At 44.4% G+C, this 22486-nt stretch overlaps 1 protein-coding gene and 1 long non-coding RNA gene across 3 annotated transcripts in view; one reads left to right on the top strand and one right to left on the bottom strand.

The window, feature by feature from the left end:
- Positions 1-861: 861 nt before the first annotated feature.
- LOC140388544 (uncharacterized) lies at positions 862-13426 on the bottom strand. The gene is made up of 2 exons (XR_011934220.1): positions 13268-13426; positions 862-1112 (listed from the first exon to the last, which is right to left on the bottom strand). It is a non-coding gene; the product is annotated as an uncharacterized lncRNA (long non-coding RNA).
- LOC140388543 (RNA-binding protein 5-like) overlaps positions 13236-22486 on the top strand; it is a 67580-nt gene continuing 58329 nt past the window's right edge. For both annotated transcript variants that reach the window (XM_072472919.1, XM_072472918.1), the window contains exons 1-3: positions 13236-13383; positions 18413-18490; positions 19521-19734. In XM_072472919.1, coding sequence (XP_072329020.1) covers positions 18465-18490; positions 19521-19734 — 240 coding nt within the window. In that variant the 5' untranslated portion in view covers positions 13236-13383; positions 18413-18464. The remainder of the gene's footprint in view (positions 13384-18412; positions 18491-19520; positions 19735-22486) is intronic.

Genomic DNA, 22486 nt, shown 5'->3' with positions numbered 1-22486 from the left:
ATACTAATTCATTGGCAAGTGGACTCTGATAGAGGCTTGCCATTGAGAATTCGCCACACAACATTTAACTGCCAAGCTATTCAAATGAGCGCAAGATGAAAAGCTTCAACAGCATTTCAGCAATATTCAAGTTCTGTCCTACCAAATGAGTGTTGATTTCAGTAAAACATGAGACTTTTTAGGAGTACATTTTATTAAGGCTGTAAGCATTTATTAACATAGGCTGACTATTTATCTATCTGTGCCTTACCTGGCTACTTGTATACTAAACATTTTGTGTGTTTGAAACCATAGGCTTGTGACTTTACTTGCTTAGTGTTACTCTTCTGCATCTTACTTAAATTCATTGCTGATGTCATCAGGCAGTGCAGTGACATCATTAGTTGTTGCTACCTGTGTATATTCGTATTTGGTGTTCATTCTGATTCTATTTTGTTATTGTTATTTCAATATTTAGCTCATTGTTCAGTGCATTCTGTATTTTAAATTTCGTTATTTTTATATATTGAAGATTAACTTTGTTAACAAAGCATTTGCTGGTTTAGCACTGGGCTAAATCGCTGGCTTTTAAAGCAGACCAAGGCAGGCCGGCAGCACGGTTTGATTCCCGTACCAGGCGCCGGAATGTGGCGACTAGGGGCTTTTCACAGTAACTTCATTGAAGCCTACTTGTGACAATAAGCGATTTTCATTTCATTTCATTTCATTTCAGCTACCTTTTTGTGATCAAGTTACCACAGTAAGTAACCAGCATTTCAAATATCATCCACATTAACAAAGTCAGTGAACAGACCAAAATATTTCTTCTTGAAATATTTTTTTATCAGCAACCCAATGTATTAAAAAACAGTAGGAAAATAATGACTTCAACAATTTGATTTTTATTTCATTTTGTCCAAAACATTTTTTCACAATACCAATTAAAACCATAAAAACTCCAGGTCCCCATTGGTTCTTAATTCATGGTCACCTTTCATCACAGCCACACACACGGGTTACACTGTGTCCCTATTTGTCCTGTTTCTTGGCTTTTGCGCCAGGAATGGGGCAGTTGATCTCGGATTTGTCCACTCGTGGCACTCCATCCTTCCTGTGGTGCTGCCTCCTGAACCCTGGAAAGATAATGTATTTATTTTGTAAAATTACAAGAGATAGCTCAGCTTCGAGTGAGCAGTCCAAACAGGGTTGAAAGGTTTTAAAGCAAGCTCACCTAGCTATGTTTTATGGTAACGGCAATCCTAGGAAAATATGTAGTGCACTGAAACTTCTGCTTTTACAGGCTCTATCAAATGTGCTGGATGCCCTATCCTTCTTGGAGCTGACACCATAACCTGAGCAATTTTTGTTGATATCGCAACTGCAGAGTGTGTTTATTTCACCACCTAACTGCAGGCATTTCCTGACAATGCACTACATGCTGGGTTAGCTCAATTGGCTGGACAGCTGGTTTGTGATGCAGAGCGAGACCAAAACAGCGAGGATTCAATTCCCATACCAGCTGAGGTTATTCACGAAAGCCCACCTTCTCAACCTCACCTGAGGTGTGGGGATCCTCAGGTTAAATTGCAATGGTCATCTGGGACAGTGGCAACTACACTTTCGTTTACCTGCTTTCGCATATCAGATTGTTAAGCAGGCATTAACAACCTTCATGTTCCATCAGCTCGGTGAGACCCATCTCCAAATGATGCGTGGGTTTCGCCCCCACAACCCAGAGATGTGCAAGATAGGTGGATTGGCCACGCTGAATTGCCCCTTAATTGGAAAAAATGAATTGGATACTCTAAATTTATTTAAGAAAAACTTAAACACTTTTTCCAATTAAGTCCATCATTCTTTTCCTGAAGAAAAACTCCCAGCTATCCGAAAATATCAATGCATTGGTGTAGAATAAACAATGTCTAGAATATTTGACACCTATGGTGTGGAACTCCTTCGGCAGTCTCCCAAGGATAATGTGGAGAAACTGGCGCTGGACTGGGGTGGGCAAAGTAAAATGTCCTAATGAAGGAGCAGCGCTCCGAAAGTTTGTGATTTAAAATACACCATTGGACTTTAACGTGGTGTTATGAGAATTCTTACCAGGATTGTGGATGACTTCCCTCCACAGTGATGGGTGCTGAGATGTCAGAACAGTCATAGAATCACACAATTTACAGTGTTGAAGGAGGCCATGCGGCCCATCGAGTCTGCACCGGCACTTGGAAAGAGAACCCTACTCAAGCCCACGACTCCACCCTATCCCAGTAACCCCATTTAACCTTTTTGGACACTAAGGGTAATTTAGCATGGCCAATCCACCTAACCTGCACATCTTTGGACTGTGGGAGGAAATTGGTGCACCCGGAGGAAACCCACGCAGACATGGGGAGAACGTGCAGACTCCACACAGACAGTGACCCAAGCCGGGAATCGAACCTGGGAACCTGGAGGTGTGTAGCTACTGTGCTAACCACTGTGATACCTTGCTGTCCAATATGTCCAATGCGCAATCTGTAGAACTGCCACATGCAGGCTATGCTAGAAGGGATGGGCAGATGAAGTACTTGGTAGTTTGTATGCTCTCAGACACCTCAACTTCACCTCCATCTTCCTCCTGAATAGACCTCTATTTTAATGATCAGTCAATTAGCTAGGAACTCCCACAAATTAACAGGGATGTTTGATATCTTCAGGAATGTTTTGAGGATGTCCCTAAAGCATTTCCACTGTTGGCAAGTGAGTCTCCTGCCGTGACCGAGTTCAAAGTGGAACAGTTGCTTTGGGGGTCTGGTGTTAAGACATACGTATGATGTTCCAATCTAATTTCTTGGAGATATATCTTACGATTCAACTGAAAAACCTTTAGTAGCCATAAACAGAAAAATGTTTGTTGCATATACCTCAGTAAAGCCAATCTCACTGTCTCATAATTTGTGATACAAACTCAGAAACAAGCAATTTGGTATGCAAATCATGAATTGCTTTTCTTGCTGCTTCAAAACCCGCAACCTTTACTATCTAGCTGAACAAGTACACCGGCAAGTTCTCCATGATAATAACTCAGAGAAAAGCTGTTGTAAACAAAGATGGATTTATTTACTTATTTACAACAGTCTGCGTAATGCCGCATCTCACTCCCAGTGCAATCCTAGCTGGGAGGACTTGTCTTGCAAGGCCATGATCTTGGCCTGCTTTTATGAGCCTTTGCTCATGAGTCCCATGTGGTTGGCCTCTACCACCTACCTGGGAAGCTCAAACTCCCACAAACCTACGGGGAGATCAATGATTGTTTCCTGTTGGAGGGCATTTTGTGATCCTGGACTATGATATAAATTATAGTTGGCCCTGTAACTACATTAGTGCTCCTATATTACCTTTGAATAGTTCTGATGAGACAAAAGGTACTCATTGGTTAGATGCCCGTTTAGAAGTGGCAACTTGTAGAAATAGATAGTGTATACACAATGCTTGTTAATATCAGAGGACACAAAATGGCTGTTAACTACTTTAGCAATACTAAAGACACAAAATGGATGAACTAGCCACTTTCCTTTAATGTTAAGTTTAAAACTGTGTAAACTACCTCACGAGAACCTAGGGAGTATTTCAACAGCCCTTGATAACAGCTTCCCAGAACAAGAAATGCTATGTGTCCTTGATAAGATCAAGGACCGCAGTTGCAGACAGGACATCATTATTTTAGTTCTGAATGACTTCTGTATGAAGTTAGGGGTGGGTAAGACAACACCCACTTTAACCATATATGTGATAACTGGGATTCTAGGAAAATTGATTGACTGCATGTAATGAAGTGTGATGCGAATATATTTGATTGATTGTATGTAAATGAGAATACAACTAATTCCGCCCCTTGAATCTGTATATTAACCATGTGAGTCTTAGTTCAAGTGAGGAAAGGTGCTGTCAAAGGCTGCGGAGTCTCAGGCCTTTCCTCCCAGAATTCTGATATAATAAACTGCTTTTTTACTTATACTCAGGCCTTTGTGTGAATATTTTCACCTCTAACATTTCCCATGGTTCTCGTGGGGGTTATGACAACCCCCAGCACCCCCCTCCCCGAAAGTCCCCATCAGCCACCAATGGAGGGGGCCTTTTTACCACCGTTGAGTGGCATAAGGTGAAGCTTCGCCAATGCCGGATCCCGCTGTGGCCATGCACGCACCTGAGCAGCCGTCACTGGTAAGGTGTGGTGTCCGTTAAATTCATCCCCCGCAAATCCATAACCCCACCTAACATTTGGACATAAAGGGTAACTTAGCATGGCCAATCCACCTAACCTGCATAACTTTGGACTGTGGGAGGAAACCGGAGCACTCGGAGGAAACCTGCGCAGACACGGGGAGAACGTGCAAGCTCCACACAGACAGTCCCCCAACGTCGGAATTGATGCTCCTGGCACTGTGCCACCCGATTAGTGTAAATGTTATGTGCATGTTTTATTAGTTATCTAATGTATTTGTCAGAATCCCTACTATTATTTTTTATTTATTTGCGTGTATCTCTGTCTTGTTTCGAAGATTATTTATTTCTCTTTGTTATTTAAAATCCCAGCTCACTCACTCCAGCTGTTTGTTAGACAACAAAAGTAAAGACTTGCATTTGCAACATGCATCAGCAGGGGCCTTTGATGTCAGTAACACGCTCACTGGCCAGCAGGGAGGGAGCTGGATCTAGCTTAAGAAACACTGGCATGGAGACTTAAACATAGGCCAGAACTGTGCACTGTGCTGTGCTGGGCTGCCCCAGCACTGAGACAGTCACCCCCACCATGGAGAAGCCTGGCCAGGTGTGTAGTGAAGGTAAAAGTCAAACATAGCTCGAGCCCAGGATCCAGGCAGTTTTGGAATTCAGGAAAGCTCAGAAGGAGTTCATCAGTCAAAATTCTCTAGATTATCGAGCCCTCTCACAAAATCATGGACAGGGCCCAACATCCCTTCATAATTGCATTCCTCGTGAGGGGTTCACAAGAGACAGCATGTCTGATTTACCCGGTCTCTGGTGTTTCTTGAATTTGCAAGTATGAATTGGTGCTCCAAATCATTTTAACATGGAGTATGTGAGTTCATAGTCAAAGATATCTGATACGGCGCTGAGGACCTGGGTTCGAATCCTGGTCCTGGGTCACTGTCCGTGTGGAGTTTACACATTCTCCCCATGTCTGCGTGGGTTTCATCCCCACAACCCAAAGATGTTCAGGTTAGGTGGATTGGTCACGCTAAATTGCCCTTTATATGGAAAAAAAAGAATAATAATTGGGTACTCTAAATTTATTTTTAAAAATAAAAAAAGATACCTGACACAGAGCAATAGAAAATCAAGGAGATATCTTTTGATATCTTTACAAAAGGTATCAGAGTACAAAAGCAAGAATAACATGTACATGTATGTGCTTTCAATATACAGAAACGTTGCATGGTTGTCCACAAAGGCAGAATCAGTGAATGTTGATAGTGCTTGAAAAGGAGAAAGGGAGAAGATAAACATTGAAATAAGCACTGATGGCAGCCAGCATTTTGGTGGAGTCACTGTTGTACAGTATTGTTGGGCTGGGGAAGGTAAAAGATGCCCATGATTCTTTTTTCCAATCACTTCATGGGAAATACATATATGGCAATAAATGCTGTCCGTATGGAGTTTGTACATTCTCCCCGTGTTTGCGTGGGTTTCGCCCCCACAACCCAAAGATGTGCAGGGTAGGTGGATTGACCACGCTAAATTGCCCCTTAATTGGAAAAAATGATTTGGGTACTCTAAATTTAAAAAAAAAAAAGTTTTGGCTCTGGCAATGTGATGGAGGGAACTAAGAAACTCTCTCCCAATAAAGATCCAGCTAAACCCTCTTCCCGTCAGCGGAGGCACTATAATACAACATGGTGAGCAACAGTAATATGAAAGGTGGCATTTTAAATGAGGAACTTAGAACAGAATCCCAAGATATGAAAGACTAAATGTAACTGAAGTGGGACCAGAGAGAGACATGACCCTAAGAAGAAAAATGAAAAAAAAAGCGAAGAAGTTTCACTCGACTTAGAAGTTGAGGCATTCACCAGTGATTGGAAGACCCCGGAGGGCACAGAGTAAAAAAGATGGGTGAGGAAAACTAAAAAGAAAGAAGCAGGTTCCCGAGTGATTCAAAGTACAGAAATCTGATGAGTTGACAAAGATGGGTGAGCAAAAGTACTATAACTGCAGAAACCTGAGTGACACACAGTCAAAGAACCTGTCAGACCACAAGACATAATAATAATTATCTTTATTAGTGTCACAAGTAGGCTTACATTAACACTCCAATGAAGTTACTGTGACAAGCCCCTAGTCTCCACACTCCGTCGTTCGGGACTTGTGGGAGGAAACCTGAACACCCGGAGGAAACACAGGCAGAACGTGCAGACTCCGTACAGTGACCCAAGCAGGAATCAAACCTGGGAGCCTGGCGCTGTGAAGCAACAGTGCTAACCCATGTGCTGCCGTGCCGCCCCAGAGAGAGGGCAACTCTCAATAAAGTGCCATGGACAACAAGAGACCCCAGTGAGAGGGTGACAGAAAACCCCAGAGAGAGGGAGCCAGAGGACCCCAGAGTGAGGGAGACAGATTTCACTGCAAAATGAGCAGATAACTTTGAATGAAGGAAGTGGGGGTGAGGCGTGAGGGCAGTGCGGTTGCACAGTGGTTAGCTCTGCTGACTCATGGCGCCGAAGAGCCGGGTTTGATCCCGGCCATGGATCGCTTTCTGTGTGGAGTTTGCACATTCTCCCCGTGTCTGCGTGGGCCTCACCCTCACACCCCAAAGATGTGCAGGGTAGGTGGGTTGGCCACGCTAAATTTCCCCTTAACTGGAAACAAAAACAACTGGGTACTCTAAATTAAAAAAAACAAACCAGAGAGACGAAGGCCATGATATCAGCCCCCTCCCCTCCAGCAGCTGCGGCACCTACGAAACCCCAAAGATCGCCCCCATATGGTCCGGCTTCACCTCGGCCCCCACTATCCTCGGTAAGGTCCCAAACACCACCTCCCAGTAGCTCTCCAACCTCTTGCATCCCCAAAACATGTGAACATATCGCCAGCCCCCACCAACACTTCTCACCCTCTGTTACCGCTGGAAAGAACCCACTCATCACGTGGACCCTGTGCATCACTTTAAACTGAATCCAGCTGATTCTGGCACAGGAGGTTGAGTTCACTTGCCATATTGCCTCACACCAGAGTCCCCATCCTATCTCCCTTCCCAACTCCTCCTCACACTTCCACTTAATCCTTTCCCCTAACGCCTTGCTTTGTTCTCCAAACCACCCATAAATGCCCCGAATCCTGCCCTCCCCCACTTCATCTGGGAGCAGCAATTTCTCCATCAGCGCGTACTCCAGTAATTGGGGGAATATTGGCAGCTCCTTTAGTGGTGGTATCCATTCTATATTAAAAACTGATCTGAACTGACTTCATATTAAATCATGTATTAACTCTATATTTAAAGACTGATGACTGATGAAGTCATGTATCTCTTGTAAACCATCACAATAATGTTTTTTTTAACAAATACTACAGACATTAACTTTGTAAAAGCTCAGCTGCAGTGAGCTCATTAAGTCTAGTGGCCTTGCCAACTAAGGGAGGCTACTGTTTGTCCAGAAATAACTGTTGGGAGTTGATCTAATATCTTCAGAAGCAGGTGCTCTGCTAAAACCCGCTTCGACTCCCTAAGTAAGAAAACCATATAAATGTTTAAGCAAAGGCTGCGAAAAAAGGTTCGCTTCTAGAGCTGTTTAGGAGATTGCTGTGTGTTCACCTGACCAAGCCGCTGTCTTTATCTTGACTCGAAGGGTTCTGCTCTTGATTGAGTATTGAACTCCGAGGCTACTAGCCGTTGTAAGTATGATTTGTTTATAGTTTAAGCAATTATGTAGTTAGGGAGTTCAAAGGTTAACTCATCACATATCCTGTATTTGCCGAACTGTATCATTTATTAAAAACTTGTATTACCCTTATTCTTTAAATAAATTACATATATCTTTTACCGTACAGATCCGTGACCATTTACATAAATAAGTGTGACATTTAACTAAGGCTCATCATATTCTCACCTCTGAGGATACTGGAGGATAACTTACCCATACCCGGCTCTCAGAATAAGAAAGATTTAGTTGGAGTTAAGGATAAGATAGCCCCCTAAGTGATAGTCTATCTCGTATACCGAAGGTAATGAAAGCAAGGAACATTGTTGATACTGTAATTAGACATCCCAAACAGTGAATCTTACTTTAGATATTGACAAGACCTTGTCTAGTAGATTACAACCACAACTAATCGGGAAGATCTTAGGTAGAATACTCCTCGACTGTCACACTTTTGTGCAAAGTCCCGCACCTGCCAGTACCTAAACTCACACCCCCTCGGAAACTCAAACCTCTCCCACAGCTCATCCAACCCGGCAAATTTCCCCTCCGACAACATGTCCCTGACCCGCTTCAACCCCTCCTCCCTCCACCATCTGTACATCCCCCCGTCCCCCTTGCGTAAACCTATGCTTCCCACACAATGGCGCCAACACCGACATTTGATCCAATTTTTTTCTCTTCTTTTTTTTAAATTTAGAGTAGCCATTTTTTTTTTCTCCAATTGATGGGCAATTTAGCGAGGCCAATCCACCTAACTAGCACATCTTTGGGTTGTGGGGTGAAACCCACGCAATCATGGGAAGAATTTGCAAACTCCACACGGACAGTGACCTAGGGCCGGGATTCAAATCCAGGTCGTCAGCGCCACAGTCCTAGTGCTAAACACAGCGTCACATGCCGCCCTATTTGATCCAATTTTAAATGCCTCCTCAGCTGGTTCCAAATCTTTTTTTTTTTAAATTTAGAGTACCCAATTAATTTTTTTCCAATTAAAGGGCTATTTTGCGTGGCCAATCCACCTAACCTGCACATCTTTTGGGTTGTGGGGGCGAATCCCAAGCAAACATGGGGAGAATGTGCAAACTCCACGCGGACAGTGACCCAGAGCTGGGATCGAACCTGGGACCTCGGCGCCATGTGGCCGCAGTGCTAACCCACTGCGCCACCGTGCTGCCCGGCTGGTTCCAAATCTTGATGGTCGACTCCACCACCAGACTCCCCGTATACTTCCTCCCAGCCAATAGCAACAGGGCTGTCCTCAGGGCCCTCAAACCTGAGCCCTTACAGGACTCCTCCCCCAACCTGATCCACTCCGCCTCCTCCCTGCCCTACCAATGCCTTTCCTTCTCCACATTTGCTGCCCAATAGTAGTGCAGCAGGTTCAGGAGCGCCTACCCCTCTCACTGCCTCTGCCTTTGTAGCAGCGCCCTCTTCACCCTCAGTGCCTTCCCCACCCACACAAATTCTAAGATCAGTGCCTCCAGCTTCCAGAAAAAGGCTTCAGGGAGAAAAATTGTGAGGGACTGAAAAACAAACAGAAACCGTGGCAGCACATTCATCTTCACCACCTGCATCCTCCCCGCCAACATCAAATGCAGCATATCCCACCTTTTAAGATCCCCTTGACTTCTTCCACTAACCCCGTCAAGTTCCACTTGTGCATTGTGGTCCACTCATGTGATACCTGAATCCCCAGATATTGAAACCGCTCCCTTGCCACCTTGAATGGTAGCGCTCTCACGTTCCGCCCCCCCCCCCCCCCCACCCCACTGCATACACTGGCAACACCTCACTTTTCCCTACGTTCAATTTATAACCCAAATCCCTCCAATAAACCAATAATTCTGTTCTTGTTATTGTACTTCAAGATCTTTACAAAAGATAGCTCCTTGATTTTATTTCTCACTGTGTCAAGTATCTTTGATTATAAACTCATATACTCCACTCCATGTTAAAATGATTTGGAGCACCAAATTAGTACTTGCAAATTCATTTCAACTGTCTCAATGTGATACTTTATGCAACATGTTGTATTTAACGTAATACAATGTCTCTGAAATTCACAAGAGCGATAAAAAAAAATGTACACACCAAGTCACATAAAGAGAAATGAAGATGAAAAGGCTGGTCAAAGAGATAGGTTTTAACCAGCGTTTTAAAGGAGGAAAGAGAGTTAAAGAAACAAAGACCTTTAGGGGGGGTTAGGGTCGAGGCACTTGAAGGCACGCAACCATAAACTGTCCAGCAACTAAAATGGGGGATGTTCAAGAGGCCAGGATTAGAGGAGCACGGATGACTTGGAGGGTTACGGAGTTAGAGGAGTTTTCAGAGACCATGAAGGGATTTGGAAACAAGGATACGGATTTTGAAATCAAGCTGCTTCTTAACTGGGTCTCTGACAGGCAGCACGGTGGCGCAGTCGTTAGCACCGCTGCCTCATGGCACCGAGGTCCCAGGTTCGATCCCAGCTCTGGGTGACTGTCTGTGTGGAGTTTGCACATTCTCCCCAAGTCTGCGTGGGTTTCGCCCCCACAACTCAAAAGATCTGCAGGCTAGGCGGATTGGCCATGATAAATTGCCCCTTAATTGAAAAAAATGAATTGGATACCCTTAAAAAAATGGGTCTCGGACCTTTCTCATAAAGATACACTGCAATCCACATCTTGATTTTAAAATCCATATCCTTGTTTCCAAATCCTCCATAGTCTCTGCTCATCTTTAAAAAATTTTTTACAGTACCCAATTCATATTTTCCAATTAAGGGGCAATTTAGCATGGCCAATCCACCTAGCCTGCACATCTTTGGGTTGTGGGGGCGAAACCCACGCAGACATGGGGAGAATGTGCAAACTCCACATGTACAGTGACCCAGAGTCGGGATCGAACTTGGGACCTCGGCGCCGTGAGGCAACAGGGCTAACCCACTGCGCCACCCGTGCTGCCCTAACCTGCACATCTTTAGGTGTGGGGGGTGAAACCCACTCAGACACGGGGAGAATGTGCACACTCCACAGACAATGACCCGCGGCGGGGATCGAACCCGGGTCCTTGGCACTAACCATAACCTCATGTACATTAACCCAATGACCACCTGGGATCTGGCGGGAATCGGCTTCTGGGTGACGATGGAAAATTGACAGTGGTTTGTGCTCACCGCAAATCAAAAGTTAGTCGGACAACGGCCATCAGTAATCCACCAAACAGCGCTGGGGATGGTGGCAGATAAGTTTTGTTGAGACGTGGCACATTCACCCAAATTTGTCATTGAAAGATTGCATACTGTCCTGCTTAATTGTAGCTTTGGTTGCAAACAAAATCTGCCATACTCGAGGTAAGTTAACACATTTAAAACCCAGTTACTGGCTTAAAATGTCTATTGTTAGAACCCGTGTGCAAATGAAAATAAATTTGGCTTTTAAGTGGAGATTAGTCTTACAGAGGCAACCCGCATTGCACAGTAAAATTAGAATGGATTAGTGGATTCAGCGATCTTGTGACTAATGAAGCAGGAGATTTAGGGAAGAGTTGAGGAAAAACGTTTCCACCCAGAGGATGGTGGGAATCTGGAACTCATTGCCTAAAACGGTGGTAGAGTCGGGAATCTTCACATTTAAGAAGCATTTTGATGAGCACTTGAAACGCCATAACATACAAGATGGACCAAGTGCTGGAAAATGGGACGAGAATAGGTGCTTGATGGCCTGCGGAGACACAAAGGGCTGAGGGGTCTGTTTCTGTGCTGTAAAGCTCTATTACTCTATGAAGTCTTGCTTCACTTTTGTTTAAGAAAATTAAGCAGAAATGTTGCCAAAACATATCTGTGGTTCCTAACTGATGTCTTCAATAATTTCCGGGTTGCCTGATTGCTGGACCAGTTTTGGGAGATGTTATCACGTAACCTCCTACCTTAAATTGCCCTTTCCCCAAACTCTTGCTATTGGATGCCAAACATGTACATTATCACAGAGACCCACCATCCCAAGTATGTTCTTGTGCCCTATTTTCACTACTGGTCAACTGATGTCAGGAACATGTACGGTGATGTTGAAGTGCTGGAGAGCACACAAAACTTCAAACATTTCTGTCCAAACGCTTCGAACACCACATCTGTCTTGTACGTGGAGGTAGAGTCTCCAGTTCATTGGACTTATCAGCCATGTCAGACCCATCCAACAAGAGTGGAATCCAAATATGTGCATGTTAGATGGATCGGCCAATTCTAAATTGCCCCTTCGGGTGGGGATGCTGGAATAGGTTAGGGGGATTGGGCCTAGGTAGGGTGGTTTTTTGAAGTGTTGGTGCAGTCTCGATGGACCGAATGGCCTCCTTCTGTACTGTGGGGATTCTATGATTCAAATCATCTTTTTTAAAATGTTTCCAATTAAGGGGCAATTTAGCGTAACCTGGGACGCTGGCGCTGTGAGGCAGCAGTGCTAACCACCCGAGACCCACACAGATATGGGAGGAATGTGCAAACTCCACATGGCCTGTGACCCAGGGTCAGGATCGAACCCGGATCCTCAGCAATCAGGCAGCAGTGCTAACCACCGTGCCACAAAATAAATCATCTTCGTTCCTGAGGTACGGCACAAGAGTTCCACACAATTTCTAAAATAATTCTAGACCTAGTTAGTCCTATTCCAGTGTTCTAAAAATTTAGGCTATCCAGATTTCTCCTTCGGATGGGAGGCACGGTGGCGAAGTGGTTAGCACTGCTGCCTCACAGCGCCGGCGTCCCAGGTTCGATCCCGGATCTGGGTCACTTTGTGTGTGGAGTTTGCACATTCTCCCCGTGTTTGCGCGAGTTTCACCCCCACAACCCAAAGATGTGCCGGGTAGGTGGATTGGCCACTCTAAATTGCCCCTTAATTAGAAAAAATGAATCGAGTACTCTAAATTCATTTTTAAAAGTCCTCCTTCGGGCAATGGAGTATGGATTTAATTGGAAAAAGACTTGCAGAGAGGTCGTGGTAAAAATTGTTGGACTAAGAAATTAGCTGCAGCAATGGAAGCAGGTCTCTTTTCATTGCGTGAAATGGCTGAGACTGTCAGCTGTGAAAGAGCAGAGTTATGCCCCTCAAACACAGAACAACTGCCACCATCTTGACCCGCCTGGTCCCCAGGAAGCCATTTTCTTGTTTGCGACCCTCAGGCTGGCGGGCCTTCCTCTTCCCGGCGTGCAGCGCGTCGAAGGCAACCGGCGGACCTTCCTCCTCCCGGCGTGCAGCGCGTCGGCCTCTCGTTTCCCCACCCCACCCCACCTCGCGCTTGTCGAAGGCAACGGGCAGACCTTCCTCCTCCCGGCGTGCAGCGCGGCGGCCGCTCGTTTCCCCACCCCACCTCGCGCTTGTTGAAGGCAACGGGCGCACCTTCCTCTTCCCGGCGTGCTTTGGTTCCGCTCGGACGGGGAGCCGGCGCCATTTTGTCGGTGTTGGCTACGACGGGCGGCGAAGCAGGAGGAAGCGGCGCCTTCTTGGATAACTGGGTAAGTCTCGGCCGTTGGCGCCGTCTCTCGAAGGCGCGTCGCCGCTGGCCGTGTCCCCTAGCGTCCGAGGGTTAGGGTTCCGCGGGAAAAAAACGAATTTTTAGCGGTTCGTTGGGCGAATTGAAATTTCGACCGAGACATCGAGCCTCAGCCGCTGGACCCTGGCGCGCTCCATCTTGCAGCTCCCAATAGTGTAGTTGGCATCTCAGCCACACCGCTCGGGTTACAGCTTGCTTGTAGGGAGAGAGGGGATTGTTTAAAATCTCCACTCTTATACTGGGCACGTTCCAAAACAGGCAAACGTATTAATTTGCAGTCTGTTCTTTCCAGATTGAACCGTGTGTGTTCTTTTCATATATTAACGGATTTTCCTTTGCAAGGCGTCTCTGGCGTCGAAGAATTTTGCTTCCGCAAGCTCTTCAGTTGTGCAATTTTATTGCGTCTAAATTTGACCCAAGAGCTTTCTCCCCTCAGTATTTCGAATATATACATGTATCTCCGGATCCTGGGTCCCTGACGAACTGATATCTGTGGCACAGAATCAATCAGGCGAACGCCAGAATTTATACTTCGTGGGTCTCCACCCACTCCCAATGACCTCTGCCAATTTTTGTCTTGAGTATTTGTACTTTGGTTTCGTCCGTGTCAGTGCTACTGTGCGGCATCGAGTTTAATATCCTTCCAGCTCTCTGAATTATTTGATTTCGCTCTTTCCGCCCCCCCAAACACCCCGTACGTATCATATTTATGCCCTCTTAATTTTGATTTGCCCACAAAAGACTTCACATCCGCCCTGATGAACCTCTTGGTAATTTTACTTGGATCTCCTTTTAGTTTCTGTTGGGCAGCACTGTAGCACGGTGGACTCCTGCCTTGGGTCACTGTCTGTGCGGAGTCTGCATGTTCTCCCTGTTTCTGCGTGGGTTTTTCCCACAAAGTCTGGAAAGATGTGCTATCGGGTAATTTAGACATTCTATCTGTACCCGAACAGGTGCCGGAATGTGGCGACTAGGGGCTTTTCACAGTAACATCATTGCAGTATTAATGTAAGCCTATTTGTGACCGATTTATTATGATTAGGTGCTCAGCTTTCCTAGACCCGGGGGCCCCCAGCAGTTTCCTCCATTCTGGTGCGATCCTGCTAAATCTTTCTGCACTTCTCCAGTATTTTAGTATTCTTTGTGATGTGGCGCTTGGCACAATACACCCAAGTGTAGCCTAGCCAAGACTATACAAATTCTAAATTCCTTCAGAAATTCCCTCCAACTTTGCACTCGCTAGCCGTAGCAACTTGTTACTTTTAGCAGTTTATCTGTAATTCCAGATCTCTGCTCATGTGCCTCATTTGCTTTCTTTTTTCCCCCAGGAATGTAGCTCCTTATATTGAATTTTATTTGCCATTTCACTATCCACTCAAAGACTATCCTGCTGAATTTTTATGCAGTCCTCTATTTGCTTTTGCTCTCAAATTGGTAGTGTCTGCAAATTTTGCTACCATACCTGAAATTTCAGAGGCTTCTCTTGCTTGTTTTATTAGGCATCTTCCATCCAGCCTGCTGTCTGTCCCCGATTACTTGTGCCCTTATCTCAGATCTCTTCTGCAGGACCTTTTAGCAAAGCACAGGTATTTGGTCATTTGTTGTCACTGCTTTGGTGCCCACTTCTTTGGACTACTACCAAACATCAAGCCATTGTATTCAGGGTGGCCACTGACATCATCCACTCTGGACGTTTTCCCTCCATGACCTCAAGTCCCTCAGTCCACTTCTACTTTTTCCCCAATGTCTAAGCAAGGCTGTGCTGATTCACCCATTGTTTCAGCCAGTTTCTGCCCCACTGAACTTATTTCTTCTTATTTAAATTCAATTTCCTCTCCCTAGTCTCTCCTCGATGCCCATGACTCTTCAGTCCCCTACATCACTTCAACAGTTTCCAATTTGCTAGTCCTAACTGTCTCATCTTCACCATGGATGCCCAATCCCTCAACACCTCCATCCCACCAGATTGATCTGAGAACATCCTGCTTCATTGATTGGAGGCTTCACCTGTCTGAACTTGCTCTCAAATTGAACATCTGCTTCGCCTCCATTTCCCCCATTAAAAAGTATTGTTATGGATACCCATATGGTGTCTAGCTATACCTGCCTTTATGAGGGACATGCACAACAATCTTTATTCCTACTTTGGGTTCCTTCCTCATCTCTTCTGGTACATTGATGACAATATTGTCCTGCCCTTGCCAAGAACTGGAGCTTTCGTTGACTTTGTTTCCAGTTTCTACCCTTCTCTCTCCTTTGCCTGATTCGCCTCTTTTGATTACATTCTAGGACTTCTGTCTCCATTACCAGGGGCTGCATGGCAGCATAGTGGTTAGCACAGTGGCTTCACAGTGCCAGGGTCCCAGGTTCGATTCCCGGCTTGGGCCATTGTCCGTGCGGAGTCTGTACGTTCTCCCCGTGTCTGCGTGGGTTTCCTCTGGGTGCTCCGGTTTCTTCCCACAAGTCCCAAAACTTGTGTTGTTTGGTGAATTGGGCATTCTGAACAGGTGCTGGAATGTGGCGGCTAGGGGCATTTCACTGTAACTTCATTGCAGTACAAAATTCACTGCAGACTTACTGGTGCTCACAGCTGGGCTAAATGTCCTTGAACCTCACTTTGTGTATTGCCATAATATGATGAGCTCATCATCCAGTTGGTGTCTATGATGTCTGAAATGCAAGTACGATCACAAGACACTTCACACCTTCAACACTAAATTCACAACTTCTGAATGGTTATTATTGAACTCTTTAAAGAACACTTGGACAAAACAATACCTACCATATTGGCACAGATTATTTTTGTTCTTTAATAGTGTTTTAAAGTACTGAAGGTTCTTAAATGAACATGCTAGTTAACACCAAGCTGGGGTATAGTCAAAGATTATTTCTGCTTTAATTTGCAAAAGAATGGCAGGTAAGCAGGATGTTTGAAACCAGTATCTTGGTAATACTGTAAATGGCCTGGAAGCAGAGTTTGGGAAGTAAATAGTGTTCAAGGAGTTGTAGTTTCTCTGTATTGGTTCATTGCTTATTGTGACCCTTGGATCAAGGGGAAATCGCTGAAGGAAATTACTGAGTTTTTAAGTCTTGTGCCTCCATATACTTCCTGCAGTGTAAATTCCTGTGTTCATATTGAGAACGGAAACTGATTATGAAAGATGTCATAGAATTTACAGTGCAGAAGTAGCCATTCGGCCCATCAAGTCTGCACCGGCTCTTGGAAAGAGCACCCCACCCAAGGTCAATACCTCCACCCTATCCCCATAACCCAGCAACCCCACCCAACACTAAGGGCAATTTTGGACACTATGGGCAATTTATCATGGCCAATCCACCTAACCTGCACATCTTTGGACTGTGGGAGGAAACTGGAGCACCCGGTGGAAACCCACGCACACACGGGGAGGATGTGCAGACTCCGCACAGACAGTGACCCAAGCTGGAATCGAACCTGGGACCCTGGAGCTGTGAAGCAATTGTGCTATCCACAATGCTACCATGCTGCCCCATTTCAGATTGTTGAACTGTAATAGCGCCTGTCCTTGGTTGAAGCACTACAACGCGAGGATGTGCAGACTCCGCACAGACAGTGACCCAAGCTGGAATCGAACCTGGGACCCTGGAGTTGTGAAGCAATTGTGCTATCCACAATGCTACCGTGCTGCCCCTCCACAATGCTACCATGCTGCCCCATTTCAGATTGTTGAACTGTAATAGCGCCTGTCCTTGGTTGAAGCACTACAACGCTGCTCTGTTGGAGGGTTGTAATTACAGTTCAGGAAGAAATGTTGGGATTGTAATTGGAATATAAGAGGACCAAATCGTGCCTGAATTATGTCTCTGATGTTGTCCAGTTGTTCCTTGGCTTCTAAACTTGCTTCACCTGAAGATACATGTTTTATTGCAAAGCCAAGGGAGTCTGACCAGTGCTTAGGTAAAGTTAGTCTTCAATATTAAATAATAGAGACTAAAGAATAAAACTTATGCAAACATGCTTAGCTCACCATTGGATGTGCTGTGGAATAATTTTTATTTCAGTACATTGGGATTTGTTTTGATTCTATTGGATTATGTCATGTAGCTGTTGGAGATTTACTGAGCAATGTATTAACATCGCACTGCTCCTGTAATTAGAGTATTTGGGTTTGTTGAATTTTTGCTTCCCTTCTCTTGCATCGTCAACAAATGCTGGAGCCCTTGTGGGTTTGCATCACACTTGGAAGTGGACAATGGCTACCCTGGCTGACACCTTTGTTTGATGCTTCTATCCAATGGCAATGGTTAGACACTTAGTGTGGGAAGTGAAAGAGACAGGTGACCAGGCTAAGCCTCCATCTCATTCGATTTACCTAGTGTTCTAACATGTTTGAGATTATTCTTTGCAAATTCTGGGGTAAAGACTACTTAGCAGTTATTCTTCAGGATGTGCACCACAGAATCTCTTCAAGTCACTTTACGTCAGTTAACACTTGGATAGATTCCAATTTTTTCCAATGCAGTGATTCTGAATTTGAAGCTGTTAAAAGGTGGACCAGATTGTTGGATACCATTAAATTAATGATTATGGACCACAGACATTTTCTGCAAAAGGCATGGCTGATAGATGTCTGGTCGTTCCCCTCTTATACAGAGGACAGTGATCGAATTATGAAATTCTCCTGGCACTGTACTGGAGATAATTTCCAGGATAAGGTCCAGAATTTGGCATCTCCTTTTGGCATTTGTGACTTTTGTTTTATCTTTCCATTTGATGGGGCTTTGGGCTTTTTTGTGTAAGAAGTTTGCTGTATTTTTTTTGAAGATTAAGACATTCTGCAACAATGGACAAAGGATTTTGTCAGTATTGTGACATGAGGTGTTGTGAAAGGTGTTTCAGTTGCTTTTTGGCGAATGGGAGGCTGCATGGCTGTACTTTGTAAAGAAATTTAGTTTCTCTGCTTAATCTGTTTCCATGCTCATGCTTTTGCAATTTTCCTTTTTCACTTTAGATTGCTTCTCTCAAAGACTTTGGAAGAGCCGAGTTCCCATTCGTCAGTAACAATGGGCTATGATAAATATGATAAACGGTAATAACTTTAAAATTCTATTAAATTATTTCCTTCTCCTGTTTCATGTTTCCATTTGCCCCATCCCCAACTCATAGTCCTGAATGGGTGATGGCTGTTTTGAAGCTGCTGGCTTCAAAGTGTTGCATAATTTTGAAAAAGAAAGATCTTATTTACCCTTATAACAAAGCCGTTAAAACATCTTAACTTAACGATCCATCTTTACAACATTTATCTCTCTCTTTGGAAAATAATTTGATTTCTTGTTGACTAAGCATTTATGGAAGAGAAAACATATGCTATTTATTTCATGTTCAATGATCATTGTGCCATTATGCTTACTCATCTGTCCTGGATTGGAAAAAAAGTTACCGCAATGCCTTGATCGTAATCCATCTAGAGTTTTAGTATAGTGCACAGGTATCCTGTTCTGATTATTTTGTTACTTAGTGCAAAGTTAATTTATTAATTTAGTCCGAGCACTTGCAGTCAAAATTGGAAAGTCTTGTTGATGGCTAACGTTGCTACTATGAGAAGTCATATTGAAATCATGTTTCCTCTAGAATGACCAGTGCGCCACCTGGTGTAAGACTAAGTCATGGTGACCAGGCCATTGGTTGCTACACTGTTTCTGGTAGCAGTTCACTTGTTGCAATTCAGACCTCGGAACTAATTTTCATTCTACTCAACTTTGGTTCGTGGCAGACTGTGGGGTAACAAGATCAGTTGACTGACTCTATTTCATCTCCACTACAACTGAAATTGACTAACGGCACAGGGTGGAGTTTAAACCTGGGGATTTTCTTGGCAGTGTGGCTCAATTGCTTGCTGAATTGAGCAAGCTGACCTTTGGGGAAGCCGTTGATCTCGCAGTAATGTACAGCTGGAAATGCTGTGAACTATTTTTGCAGTGCTTTAGAGAGTTGATTAGATGCTTATGGGAAGAATGAGGGTAATATGGGGCCTAGAATTTAATCACTGGTCTACCTAGACACTTGTGCTTGCATAAAAATGTTCTGAAAACTAATATTTTTGATGCTAATTTGTGCAGTGAAACCAGTCGAAGTGAGCGGAGTGGCCGTTATGGTTCTGAATGGAACAGGGATGAGCATAGAGAGTCACGAAACAGGCGTGACTATGATTATAAGGATGTTGATTATCGTGCTCCACCGAATCACAATAGGGACTATGAACGCGATAGACGCCGCAGCGATTATCGGAATAATGACCGCTATCAAGACTACAGGAACTATGAGAATTCTGAGGTATGCAATCCTATGTCTCTTGAATTGATGTTGCTCCACGTATCTTCATTGGTTATTGATAAAATTGCTTCTGTTTTAGATTTTGTGGCCCCCAAAGGGAAAGTGGAAGGCCAGTTCCCATTTTCAGTTGATGTCTCTGCTGGAGGTGGAGCTAGGCCTTCAGTGATCATACTCCGCTATTGTGTTCTTGGGATGTGGGCGGAGATGGAGTGTTGAGTCTTCCCTTGTTTGTGGTGGCCAGCACCTGAATTTTAGCCCCTGACTAACCATGTCAACATAACTACTTTTCTGTGTTTCTATACGTCTACCTATTGGGGCTAAAGGGATCAAGGGAAATGGGGGGGAAGGCAGGATCAACTTGATGATCAGCCAAGATCATTATGAATGAATTCTCGAATGACCACCTCCTATTTTCTGTTACTAACGAGACGCCCAAGTACTGCTGTAGTCTTAACATGGGCAGCTTTACTGTAAGATTGGATTGGATTTGTTTATTGTCACGTGTACTGAGGTACAGTGAAAAGTATTTTTCTGCGAGCAGCTCAACAGATCATTAAATACATGGGAAGAAAAGAAAATACATGATAGGGCAACACAACATACTTCAGACTTCTGCATCTCCTGCCCGATGGAAGAAGTTGGAAGAGTGAGTAAGCCGGGTGGGAGGGATCTTTGATTATACTGCCCGCTTTCCCCAGGCAGCGGGAGATGTAGATGGAGTCAATGGATGGGAGGCAGGTTTGTGTGATGGACTGGGCGGTGTTCACGACTCTCTGAAGTTTCTTGTGGTCCTGGGCCGAGCAGTTGCCATACCAGGCTGTGATGCAGCCCGATAGGATGCTTTCTATGGTGCATCTGTAAAAGTTGGTAAGGGTTAATGTGGACATGCCAAATTTCCTGAGGAAGCATAGGCACTGTGTTGTGGTAGCGTCGATGTGGGTGGATCAGGACAGATTTTTGGAGATGTGCACCCCTAGGAATTTGAAACTGCTAACCATTTCCACCTCGGCCCTGTTGATGCTGACAGGGGTGTGTACAGTAGTTTGCTTCCTGAAGTCAATGACCAGCTCTTTAGTTTTGCTGGCATTGAGGGAGAGATTGTTGTCGCTACACCACTCCACTAGGTTCTCTATCTCCCGCCTGTATTCTGAGTTTTAAAACAACAAACAAACACTGGAATCATGAGCAATTTTAATTTGTTGCTCATCCCAAATTGCCCTTGAACTGAGTGGTTCGATAGGCCATTTCCTAGGGCAGCTAAGAGTTAATCATATTGTTGTATTTGGAATCGTGTGTAGGGCAAACCAGATGAGGATGGCAGATTTCCTTCCCTGAAGGGAATTGTGAACCAGTTGGGGTATAATGACAATGATAGTTTCACAATTACTAAGTTTGTAATCCAGGTTTATTAATCAAGTTAATCAAGTTAAATTTTTGAACCCATCTCCCCAGAGCATTAGCTTGGGTTTCTGGATTAGCAGTCCAGTGACATTACCACGATATCGGATTCTCTCTGGCATTCCTGGCTTTATAACAAGTAGGGGCTTTTCACAGCAACTTCATTGAAGCCTACTTGTGACAAGTTATTATTACTATATTTACTGGAGAGGTCATTGATAATTATAATCTTTATTGTCACAAGTAGGCTTACATTAACACTGCAATTAAGTTATTGTGAAAAGTCCCTAGTTGCCACATTCCGCCGCCTGTTCGGGTACACAGGGAGAATTCAGAATGTCCCAAATTACCTAACAGCGCGTCTTTCAGGACTTGTGGGGTTAACCAGAGGAAACCCACGCAGGCACGGGGAGAACATGCAGATTCCACACAGACAGTGACCCAAGCTGGGAATCGAACCTGGGCCCTGGAGCTGTGAAGCAACAGTGCTAATCACTGTTACCATGTATTATTACTGGAGGAACCCCTGTAGCAGCAATTGATTGCCTTCTGGCAGCCAGCCATCTTTGTGCTCTTTATGTCAATCGCTGGAAATTTTTTCCATTGACCCACATTGACATCAGTATTTCTGGAATTTGTTGCCGCTATGCTGAATGCTGCCGTTTACCTCAGATCAACCCCTGTCACCTCTTGCTCCTGTACCTCCGTGTTTCTACTAGAACATTGAACACCTGTGAGCAGTTATTGGTGAAAAGATTTTATTAGATACTATTGATGACACCTTCAATTTTTTTGATTGAGAGGGGCGTCTTAGACAGTAATTGGCAGAGGCCTTAATAGTTTCAGCTTTTTCTGGACCTGCTATTCCGTTTGTAATAGTGTGGATTTCCCCCAGTGCCTCCCTACGACAGGAATTTCAAGCTTTGTGGCGTATTACTAGATCACCAGTATGACAGCTGGAATTTTTAAGTATTCACATTTTTAGTAGAACTCTGGCTTGCTTGTTTATCAGTCGTGCATTAAAGGGGACATGGGGTTGCCCTGTTTAGTTCCCTCAACCTGGTTGGTGTGTGAATTATTTTATTGCAGTTGATTCTTGGTTGGCCTTCTGCACCCTGGATCCAGAGACATGCCGTTCAATCTGATGTCATTGTAGTGTGCTAAAGATTTTTAAATTAAGTTTTTAAAATCCTTTTTGTGATTCCAGAGTTTAAAAACTGATGCTTCATAGTAATCAGCCTTTAAAAATATATATATATTTTTAGAGTACCCAATTCATTTTTTCCAATTAAGGGGCAATTTAATGTGGCCAATCCACCTACCTGTGGGGGCGAAACCCATGCAAACACGGGGA

The sequence above is a fragment of the Scyliorhinus torazame genome, chromosome 13 (genome assembly GCF_047496885.1).
Source record: "Scyliorhinus torazame isolate Kashiwa2021f chromosome 13, sScyTor2.1, whole genome shotgun sequence".
NCBI lineage: Eukaryota > Metazoa > Chordata > Chondrichthyes > Carcharhiniformes > Scyliorhinidae > Scyliorhinus > Scyliorhinus torazame.
This window is presented reverse-complemented; position numbering and strand designations above follow the sequence as displayed.